This window comes from Carex rostrata, chromosome 35 (assembly GCF_964058835.1).
Source record: "Carex rostrata chromosome 35, lpCarRost1.2, whole genome shotgun sequence".
Lineage (NCBI taxonomy): Eukaryota > Viridiplantae > Streptophyta > Magnoliopsida > Poales > Cyperaceae > Carex > Carex rostrata.
Window position 1 is genome coordinate 3475907 of NC_135952.1, and position 12591 is coordinate 3488497.

At 32.9% G+C, this 12591-nt stretch overlaps 1 protein-coding gene across 1 annotated transcript; it reads right to left on the bottom strand.

The window, feature by feature from the left end:
• Positions 1–9331: 9331 nt before the first annotated feature.
• On the bottom strand, positions 9332–11606 carry LOC144549246 (putative receptor-like protein kinase At5g20050). Its single transcript, XM_078297968.1, has 2 exons — positions 10278–11606; positions 9332–10021 (listed from the first exon to the last, which is right to left on the bottom strand). Exons 1-2 carry the CDS (start codon positions 11553–11555, stop codon positions 9518–9520), a joined length of 1782 nt encoding a protein of 593 aa, XP_078154094.1. The 5' UTR covers positions 11556–11606; the 3' UTR covers positions 9332–9517.
• Between the last annotated feature and the right edge of the window lie 985 nt (positions 11607–12591).

Sequence of the window (12591 nt, forward strand, 5' to 3'; positions counted from 1 at the left end):
ATTCAATTTCTTCTTGAAGGAATAGTTGGTGGATCCACGATTCACCGTTTTGATATACTTGGAAATAAATATGCTGTTATATTCCTAACAAGAACCTGTTATTCTGATTTTAACTGTTGATTTTTATTGAAATTTGCGCTTAAAATATTTCCTTTTTGAGATTCACGTACAAACAAATTTGAATGGTTAAGATCAGAATAACAGATTCATATCATTCTTTTGAAATAACAACATATTTATTTTCAGTTTACTTGGCTACATTCATGTAGGATTGTTATAGATTAGTTTTTCTTACAGCTGTGAAAAATCCGGCTTGAAAAATGTTGATCTGAGTTATTTGTGGCGGTATTTCTAATAAATCAAATTATATAGTATTTCATTTATTTTTAAAGAAATATATCAAATATTTCTAGTATTTCAATAAACAATTATAAATATTAATATTTATATTTAATTAAAAAATTTGGAAAATAAAAACCGCTAAATTTTTTTGTGGTTTAAGAATTCCTATTTTGAAACCACAAATATTTTTTTGTAGTTTTAGACTGAATTACTGCAAAAAAAATTGCAGTTTGGGTAGATTTAAAAAAAACTCGAAAACCTGGGTAGTTTCTGAAATTTCATATTTTTTGGATATTAATAAAAATTTCGGCTAATATGGTTTTACATTTCAATTATCCGTATTCAAATGGTATATATATATATATATAGAGTTAGGCTGGGGTGCTATGGATAGCATAGTGGCCTCTATGCTACGGCTCAATATTCGAGTTTTTAAAATCCAAACGGTCGATCCGAACCGTTCATCTTATTCTCCATATTAATATCTGCTTGGAGACCAAATTTTACATTTTTCTGAATTTTTTTACTATTTATTAAGTATTTTACAAAATTGTTGATCCAACGGTGGCTGCACAAAACAGTAAAACCGTTGGATTAGCGATTTTCAAAGTGGCTTAATAAATAGTAAAAAAATTAAGAAAATTATAAAATTTGGTCTCCAAGCAGATATTAATATGGAGAATAAGATGAACGGTTCGGATCGACCGTTTGAATTTTGAAAACTCGAATATTGAGCCGTAGCATAGAGGCCACTATGCTATCCATAGCACCCCAGCCTAACTCTATATATATATATATACCATATATTTTAATATATTTATGAAAAATTTATGTTATTCACCATTATAATTAGATAAATATTATGAACTTTAATATTTTTTTATTATTTTAATAAATATCCGATCTAATTTGAATCCGTCTGATATATCTGATATATGCTCCATATCAGTATCCACATGATGGAAAAATGATGTGAATATGATTTTACCACTATCCGCTCCTTTTTCACCCCTACCGGTAGGGGTGCAAACGGATCGGATACGGATTGGATAGTGGTAAAACCATATCCGTATCCGTTTTTATTTTCCAAATACGGATACGGATCGGATATTAGATGGATACGGATACAGATCAGATATTAACCGGATACGGATACAGACATCCGCTTTTTATAATAGTGAATAACATAATTTTTTTCATAATTCATATTAAATTATATAATATATATTTACTATTTGGATACAGATAATTAAAATTCAAAACTATATCCGTATCTGTATCCGCACGGATATTCGGATATCGGATATCCGTATTAAATTTTCGGATACGAAGTCGGATACAGTCGGATAATATCCAACCCGTTTGCACCCCTACCTACCGGCTGAAGTCTATATATATGTTATTTTGGAGGACCTATATATATGTTATTTTGGTAAATTTTCAAATTTTGATGTGACAAATTTAAATATTCTTAATGCTAAGAAAAATGGGCCCAAGTCAAGTCTCGCCTCCGAAATTTCTCACGCTTAATTCCGCACTACGTACTCCATATAATTCTCGAATATCTAGTTGTCTCGCTCTCCTCTCTCTTCAATTTCTTCTGGAGGGAATATATATATATGAGGAGGGTTCAAATGCCTCCATGTTTTTGTGCCTCCATCATGCCTCCATCTCTCTCCATCATTTTCAAAGTTCAAACAGTCGATCCGAACCGCTCAATCTAACCTCCATACTAAAATATGTTTGGAGACCAAATTTTATATTTTTAGGAATTTTTTTACTATTTTTTTAGATAGGTACAAAAATACTATTTTTAGATAGTTCAGATTTACTGATTTTGTACCTATCTAAGAAAATAGTAAAAAAATTCCTAAAAATATAAAATTTGGTCTGCAAACATATTTTAGTATGGAGGTTAGATTGAGCGGTTCGGATCGACTGCTTGAACTTTGAAAATGATAGAGAGAGATGGAGGCATGATGGAGGCACAAAAACATGGAGGCATTTGAACCCTCCTCTATATATATATATATATATATAGAGGTTGGCTAAGATCAAAGTGGTAGTTCCTGAGCTTTGGTGCTACCAATTCGTTTTTAAATTTTTAAAGTTCAAAACGTTGATCCGAACCGTTCAAGTTGTTCTCCATATTAAATTGTGCTTGGAGACCAAATTTTATATTTTTCTGAATTTTTTTACTATTTATTAAGCCACTTTGAAAACAGATGATCCAACGGTGGCTTCTGATTTTACTGTTTTGTTATGCCACCGTTGGATCAGCGATTTTCAAAGTGGCTTAATAAATAGTAAAAAAATTCAGAAAAATGTAAAATTTGGTCTCCAAGCACAATTTAATATGGAGAACAACTTGAACGGTTCGGATCGACGTTTTGAACTTTGAAAATTGAAAAACAAATTGGTAGCACCAAAGCTCAGGAACTACCACTTTGATCTTAGCCAACCTCTATATATATATATATATATATATATATATAGTTGGTGAATCGACGATATTTCACGGTCTTGATTTAATTACTTGGAAATAAATCTGTCGTTATTCTTAACCGGAACCTGTTATTCTGATCCCAACTGTTGCACATGGAATACTTTCTTTTTAATATTCATGCATAACAAAATTTGAATGGTTGAAATCAGAATATATAACAGATTCATGTTATTCTTTTGAAATAACAGCAGATTTATTTCTAATTTACTTGGCTAGCTACATTCATGCAGGACTGTCATAATTTTAAAAAAAAATATTACCTTCTGACTTGTGAGTACAGTAGTTGACTCATAAAAAGGGAAGAAACAATTCCTAATTCTTGGAATTTACTCAATTGACCTCAAAATTAATACAGTTTACTCAACTAATTAATTATTTTTACATGCTTTTCTCTACTGTAACAAATTAAACCATATTCTCAAACAGGTTCTGTTAGTGTTGGCAAAAAAGTTTGTGGCTCGTGTTTCGATCGTAAGTCATAACTGACTTGTTCGATGACAGCTCATTCGTAACTAGTTCGGTTTAGAATTAACAAGTTCAAGTTGGAACTAAGCTTGCGAGCTAGTTTGCGAGCTAGCTCGGCTAGGCATCAAGTTGTGTATTTCTTTGAATTTATGTGCATTTTATACTGTTAAGTTCAAAAAATTTGTAGAATTTATTTTGTTCTTAAAACAAGGTCTAGTCAGACACAACAAGCCAGTTTATCGACTCGAACTGAGATTTAAGCTCAAATCTCTAAAGTCATCTCGCTCGTGACTCAGACTGAATCAGCTCATGATCGACGAGTTTGAACAAGGCGGTTGCCACCCCTAGTTTCTGTGATGCAGTATTTTTTTTTTCTCCTGTGTTTTTATTTTCGGATAGTGATAAAATCAGAATTTAAACTATTTGACTAGTATTATTATCAAGGGTGAAAACGGAGGGGACAGTACGATAAAACCATATCCATATCTCTTTTATTATTTTTCGGATACGGATACAGATATGAGGGCGAATCATATCGGATATTAATTAAAATAATATTAACAAATATTAAAAAATATTTATCTAATTATAATGATTAATAACATAATTTTTTCATAATATATATTAAATATAGTATATATCTACTATTCGGATACATAAAATTGAAATGTAAAACCATATCAGTATCTTTATCCATGCGGATATTTGAATATCAGATATCCATATCTAAGTTCTTGAATACGGATCAAATACGAATTGGATATTATCCATACCATTTTTACCCCTAGTTATATATATTACAAAATATCTAGCTAAGTTACCGTTTTGTTACAGTTTGTACTGTTTCTACTTTTGGTACGTGTACACTGTGCAATATACCATTGGTATATTCTCTAGAAAACAAATATGCCAACTCAATGATGAGCGACTGAGATCAAATTCCTTCTATATCTTTATTTTTTTCAAATAAAATATCCGTGTGAATAAAGATAATATTATTATTTAACATTTCAATTATCTGTATCTGAATAATAAATATATACTATATATTTTAATATATATTATAAAAATTTATATTATTCATCATTATAATTAGATAAATATTATGAATTTTAATATTTTTTTAATATTATTTTATATTATTTTAATAAATATCTAATCTAATCCGGATCCGTATCCGTATCCATCTGATATATCTGATATCTGTTTTGTATGTGTATCTAAAAAATAAAAAATAAATATAAATATAGTTTGACCACTCTCCGTTCCGTATCCGCTCCGTTCTAATATAACGATAGGAGTTGTTAACAAAAACATATCAATAGATATTTTACAAATATACCTTTTTGCGTTTGCTTGATCTTCTGTAGCGAATCGCTAGGGCCTAGAGTAGTCCAGGATATGAGAAAAGGCAAAGTTATCATTTTTGGGCTCTCGTTTTGTTTACATTTTATTTTGGGCCAGAGTCATGGCCCAAGAGCCCCACAGGCATCTAGCTCTCTGCTGGATAATTCACTAACCAGCCCGGCCCGCTTTGTACCTCTTACTGTCCTACAGGACAACTCGGTCACGTCTCAAGTTTGAGACTACTGCCTGGAACTAATTTAATTTTACGGCCTCTTCACTTCTCAGTGACGGACTCATGATTTTTATTGGACCGGTAAAAAATTATCAGATCCGATTTAAATGCTAATTGGATTTAAACCCATTAATTGATTAGTTACTCAATGAAAAAAATAATGTTTTAACTTATACTTTCAAATACTCTGACTTGTAATTTTTTATTCTTTAATTTATAATTCTAACTATCAATTATAATTCAAAAAAATTATTTTAATTTTAACTCTAAATTTAACCTGAAGAGAGCTACCCCTCCCCAGGACAATGTGGGTTCGCCCCGGCCTCTCCTGCTACAAATCAAACATCCAGAAGAGAGCTCTCCCCCCCACCCACCCACCCCAGACCATGTGGCTCCGCCCCTGGCCTCTCCTGCTGCATCTGGTGGTGGTGGTGCACCATCTGTTTTGAGAGATTCTTGTTCTGGCAGCTAGTTCAGATGGTTGATATTAGATGTAGGTTTATTTCATAGAGTAGATTGCGTATGAATTAGGTGTCTTTGTTCATAATGAAAATAATTTTGAATCCTTTTAGTACTGGTATTGGCAAAATTGTGAACAAATTACTACTTTTGAATGGTCTACAATCTTTAGATCAAGTGATTTTCTACTATAATCTAAAAAAAATAATCATGTTGAATATTTCAGATCATCTATTTGAACTTTGAAAACAAAGATATTGATGCATAAAGCGCTATGCATAGTATTTTAGTACCATAGCCTCACTCTTTCAAAGAGAAAATAATGTTGAGAAAAATTGGCTTGCTTGTGGGACAGTAGTTATACCGTATGGTATTTGAAAATTTTGGTAAATTAATTAAGGTGCTAGTTTGACTTGAAGAACATAGGCTACAAGCTTAATCCTTGTAAGGAGATTCTTGTAAAATCATCGCTCAAGAAATGATAAAAAAATAAATGCATTAAAATTAATTTAAAAAAAAAACTCCCGTATTTGACCATTTGACTTGATACTAAATAAATTCGAAAAATTATAAATCTTGTATGGAAATTAACACGCTATCTATGAAGTAGATATGTTTGAACGTAGTTTGAAGATGATTCGACAGGTCTTGGAGTTGGCAATGTGAAAATTTTAATGAACTACAGTTGATTATCTTACAATTCATTATTAGGCAAACAACTTAATGCATTACCTTCCATATTGATGTTATAAGGATTTTTTGGGTTTTATATAATTGAAATATAAAAGATATCTAAGTTACCATTCTACTTTTGGTACCTGTGTATATAGTGTGTATCGTTGGTATTATTGTCTAAAATTAATAGATGTTATCTTTCTTATCTAATTCTAATTGCTTGATTGATGATGAACAGTTGAGATTAAAACCCCTTCTATATCCTTATTTTTTTTCAACACAGTCGCTTTCTCTCATTTTTCCCTCTTCTGATTTTTTTCTTCCCTTTGAAACTTTCATTGCAAGTCTGCAAGTATATGAGTCTATCCAATTAAAAGGTGTTCACATCATTCCCCGCGCAATGGACTTATCAAACATAGGTAACAATTAATAATAATAAGAAGTTAATAAAAAAAATATTATTATTAGTAGTACTATTATTATAAACAAAAATTATAGTAATTATATAAAACTACTAAGAGTCAAACAAGATATAAAATTTTGGAAAATATTTGTATCACACTCAAACTTCAATTTAAAAGGCATGCACTATATATGTTACTTGTTTTATCTTACTTATTTTGTTTTACATCTAGTTTCACTGTTTAAGTAATGATTTAAATTAATTTGTTTGAATAAGAGAGCAATTTAGAAATAAATTTTTGCTGAAAGTGGACTCTATAGACAGAGTAAGTTTAAAGCAAACTAATAGTATAAAAAAAAAATTAACTTATTCCACTGCATTTTAGAAGATGACCCCTACTATTTTACATTTTTATCGCCGCAATCAAACATATTTGCTATTTAAATTTAAGGAGAATTAGATTACTTGCTCTATTTACTCATGTTTTACATCCTCATTTGAAACAGCTTAAATCATGACATAATTATTTCGTCCGAAAAGTAAAAGATAGAAAAGTAAGTATGTATCTATGACAGTTCTACATTAATGTAGTCAATTAAATCAAGAAGAAATTGAATAGAGAGCGAGATAACTAGACCAAGGATTTTTTTTTTTTTTTTAATAATTTTTCTCTCAATTAAGTATTCGAGAAACTTGACTTGGGCCCAATCAAAATTTGAAAAATTTACCAAAATAACATTGACTTCAGCGTAAAATTAATTATCTTTGAGGGTTCAAATGCCTCTATTTTTTGTGCCTTTATCATGCCTCTATTTTTAAAAACTTTAATAACTCAAAATTTAAATTTTAAAATTCAAAATAAAACCGTTGGATATGAATTACATCATTTTATTTATGCATGTGTGAAAAAATATTGCATTTTAACTTTTTTTGGTTGTCATCTTGAGCTTGTAAAAATGTATACTAATGTGGATAATTTATAGACGTTGATTTTTCAACTTATTGATTCATATAAAAGAAAATTCAAAATGTGATAATTTTTTATAGGCACATAGAGAAAATAACATAGATCACATTTAACGGTTTTATTTTAAACTTTGAGTAATTTAAGTTTATAAAAATGAAAGCATGATGGAGGCACAAAAAATAGAGGCATTTGAACTGTCCTCATTACCTTTACTAATAAACCATTTAGAGAAAATTCAAAGTCTCCCCAGTCCCCAACAAGTGGGTATGGTATCTTAGTAGTTAGTTCCTGGTTTCTACCCATGTATAATCTCTGTTTTAAAGGTAAAGCCCATTCCATCTCTGAAAAAGCACATCAAAATTGAGGGAAAAAAGAATCATATAGCCATGGAAAAATTAGAGATCATAACCTCAGCTATAATAGCTGTTTTACTCACAGTTCAATCTTACCTAACCTCTGCAAATTTAATCTCAAACAATCCAGGAACCAGTATATTAAATACCTTGATATACTTTGCCATTTGTTATCTCCAAACCAACCAAATATCTACTAAGAAATGGAGAACTTTGATGGTAGTTTCATCCCTGGGTTTAATCATACTGATATTTGCAAATCATTTCTATATCAGTCCATGGCAATGACAATTTGTTTCCCGCCTTATCCATGGTATCGACTCGGCAGCTATTGAGCATTTTTTGATGATGAAATTCTCACATGATTGGAGGACCACGGTTTTATCCATAGTAGGAATTATCGGTATGGGGATCGGGATCGGTCCCGGCCAATACTGATATGGGATCAAGGTATCGGATCGGTATCAGCTCAGAATCGGCTCAGGATCGGAATTTTTTTTTCTTTTTCTTTATGATTTGCTATGTGAGGATCGGCTCAGGATCCGATCGGGGTAGGCCGATACCGATACATATCGGCCGATCCGTATCGGTATCGGCCGATATTTCCTACTATGGTTCTATCTGCAGTAATCACAACAGATGTGGTTCTGATATTCAATAATCGTCAAGATTCAAGAAAATTTAATAAAATTTTCACGGTGATCATATCAATTTTAGTATATGTAATGCTCGCTTTTTTTTCATGTAAAGCAAATCTTGGACCGAAGGAGGAAGGTAGCGGCCATTGCATCATTTTTCATTGCAAGCTTGATGTTAGGTATTGTCCTCCGCATCTACTGGTATGACAAGGATAAGTTATTTGTATCAATTGCAAGCATCATTGGTTGTTTCGATCTTATGCCATGTTCTCAAAGGATTCTTTTGATATTCTGAAACTTTCAACTCTCAAGTTCTCAGCACTTGAACAGCCGACATTCTCAATAGATATAAATTATGAACTGGGAAAGTTATCATTTCTGGGCACTCATTTTGTTTTTGTTTTTTGTTTCTTTTGGGCCAGAGTCATGCTCAAAGCCCCACCGGCCCAGCCAAGCCCAGCCCAGCCCATTTTGTACCTCGTACAAGACAAAAATAATTAAAATGTTTTTATTAAAATTCTGAAGCATTGAAAAACAACAATTTTCAAATTATCTTAATAAATAGTAAAAAAAATTCAAAAAAATGTAAAATTTGGTCTCCAAACACATTTTAATATAGATTGAACGTCTAACGGTTTGGATCGACTGTTTTGACTTTGGAAATTGGAAAACCGAGTCGTTTGTTCCGGAGACTAGGAAAAAACATTTTAATATAGATTGAATATATATGTCTGTATATACCATTGGCAATACAAGTATTATCCGTGTTTAGTTATTCTTGAATAACTTTGTAGGGATTTCTTTGGAGAAATTTCGTCCTCAATTAAAATGAAAAATAAACGAAAACACAATTAGACATATACAAGCAACTATGTGCTCCTATGGTACTGACTTGCTTTTATGAAAAATAATGATACACTTCTAGGTTTTTTTTTTTTTCTCTCTCTCTTTTTCCCCACATAAAGGTTGTGTTCTAACCCAGCTGGTGCACCTGTAATTATATTATTCTCTTTCCGAATCACTCTATTAATTGAATCAATACAGACTCCATTAATTTTACCAGTAATAGGAGTTCTGGTTCGGAAAACTGATCTTCAAAAGAACCATTTGCCTTAGCATATAATTGTATTCTATCTACCAGATTGAATGGAAATGGATAAACTATTGACCGACATTATAGGGGCCTCATCCTCCTCATCAGCTCGGGCAAAGGCACCAGAACTGGAATCCCCATCCAAAAAGTTCACCACAAACATTGAGCTTTCGGGCGGCACATGCACCGGCGTGCGACCTTCCAGCATCTCCACCACCTCTATCATGCCGGGTCTTAGAATTGGGTTCTCTTGAATGCACCAAAGAGCCAGTCTAGTTAAGATTGTAACTTCTTCTTCTCTTATCTCTTCATTCTTGATCAAGCTCTCGTCGACTACCTCCATTAACTCACCTTGCATCATTTTCTCTCTGACGATTTTCGGGAAATACGAGTTCCGTCGTTGTTGAGTCTCTCCATCCATCACCATTATCAAGTTCCTTCGCCCACCGACCAGCTCAAAAAGCACCATTCCATAGCTATAGATGTCAGACTTGGTCGAGATAGCATTAGGTACCAGCATCTCAGGAGGTAGGTATCCAACCTGCTTCATATGGTAAGATGTTTTTGAAATATACAAAGTAAACTAGGATAACTCGATATAAATTTGGTTTTAGAAAACTAAGGTTTGGATTTTTTTACCGATCAATCAAATTGGGGCTTGACCCCTATTTCTTGCTCAAAAAAAAGGTTTGGCATGTAACCAAACAGATAAATTAATAATCATAAATAAACAAAATCATTTTGAGTCACCAAAATACAACAATTAATCATTAATTTTATAAATAATTGATAATTACCGTTCCCCTTGCTCTGGTCATGACACTACTCTCATCCTTCCCAATTAATTTTGAGATACCAAAATCTGATAGCAGGGCCCGGAAGTCTCCATCGAGAAGAATATTTGCTGGTTTGACATCGAGATGCAAAATCCGATGATGGCATTCATGGTGGAGATATGCAAGTGCCTTGGCAACATCAATTGCAATGCTATACCTTAATGCCCATGTTAAATGGCTTCTCTTTCCATCGTCAGAGAAAATCCATGCATCAAGAGACCCGTTTTCCTGGAACGGATAGATAAGGTAGTGGTCCCCTCTCGTAGAGATGCAAAACCCCAAAAGGCGCACTAAATTGACATGTTGCCGACTTGCGATAATTTCCATCTCTGTTCTAAATTCGGTTTCACCACTAGGTTGCCATTTGATCCGCTTTACCGCAATGGTAGAGCCATCTGCTAGTGTCCCCTTGAACACTGCACCAGAAGCACCTTCACCTATGGGTGCTTGAAAGTTTGTTGTTGCTTTTTCAAGATCTTGGATTGTGAACCTAGCGGGTAATCCGGCCATCTCGAGGAAATTGTATTGCTCGTCTTGGGTTTCCTGCCCGTTGTAGACTTGCCACCATGCCTTTATTTTTGGTGCACATATTAGCCACAGCCACGGCACAAGGGAGAAACAACCAATGATGCTAGCAATTGATACAAATAATTTTTCGTTGTCATGCCAGTAGAAGCGGAGAAGAATACCTAATATCATAATTGCAAGGAAAAGTGATGCAATAGCTGCTATCTTCCTCCTTCGGTCCCAGATTTGCTTTACATGAAAAAGAGTGAGTATTACATATACTATAATTGATACGATCACCGTGAAAATTTGAGCAAATTGTCCGGGATCTTCAAGATTATTGAATATCAGAATCACATCTGTTATGCTTGCTGTGGATAGAACAATGCGCCGCCTCCAATCATGTGAAAATTTCATCATCAAAAAGTGCTGCATGGTCGCCAAGTCGATACCATAGATAAGGCTGCCTACAAATTCCCATGTCCATGGACTGATATAGAAATGATTTGCAAATATCAGTATGATTAAACCCAGGGATAAAACTACCATCAAACTTCTCCATTTCTTAGTAGATATTTGGTTGGTTACGAGATAACAAACGGCAAAGTATATCAAGGTATCAAGTATACTAGTTTCTAGATTGTCTGCAATTAAATTTGCAGAGTTTAGGATAAATTGAAGTGGGAGTAAGACACCTACTATAGCTGAGATTATGATCTCTAATTTTTGCATGGCTATATGATTCTTTTTTCCCTCAATTTTGATGTACTTTTTCTGAGATGGAATGAGAGTATGAGATACCATACCTACTTAGGGAGAGTTTCAATTTTCTCTAAATGGTTTATTAGAAAAAGCCAAACCCGCTTACAACTTATCCAAACCCGAGATGTTTGTGTATATTAGAAGACGCTGAAGTCTATATATGTTATTTTAGTAAATTTTCAAATTTTGATGTGACAAATTTAAATATTCTTAATGCTAACAAAATGGGCCCCAGTTTCGCCTCCGAAATTTCCACCGTTATTCCGCACTGACTCCACCATAATTCTCGAATATTTAATTGAGGGAAAAATTAAAAAAAATTAAAAAATAGGTATGATCCATGTTTCATAATTTATTTGATGCCAGCAAATTTAATTATTAGATCTAAAGCTCATTGCAGTCTTCTCTTTCTGATGTGAATTCTGGTGCGAAACTCTAATATCATCATCTATCATAGTCTTGTCAATTGCAATCCAAACTTACCTGCCTGTCTGGTCGGCCCTAAGGTACCTCATCCTTTGTGTTTGAGTTCGGTCCGTCTGTTACATGTTTACACAAATCTCAAAGCGGACCATAATTACATGTTTGGGCCAGATTGATCTGACCCGAATTATGATCGGAGGGCTCAAAATGAAACTAAAACCATAGTAGGAAATATCAGTATCGGGATCAGGATCGGTCCCGGCCGATACCTATCTGGTATCGGTCGGTATCAGTCGATTCTAATAGAAAAATTGGATTTTTTGGCCAGAAGTTTGTTTTACACTAAAAAAATAATTTGTCAATAATTTATGTTTAGATAAATTATTACAATTAATGAAATAATCCACTAATATAATATAATACAAGCATTAAAACTATAAACATACTCTTTCACTGTCAGAAACTATTTCGTACTGGTGGGATCACTTCATCGTCATATGTATTATGATAAAAATGAGAATATTGTTGTCCGAAACTAAAAAAAGAAAACATTGTAGACCCAAATAATTATACCCCCCACTAA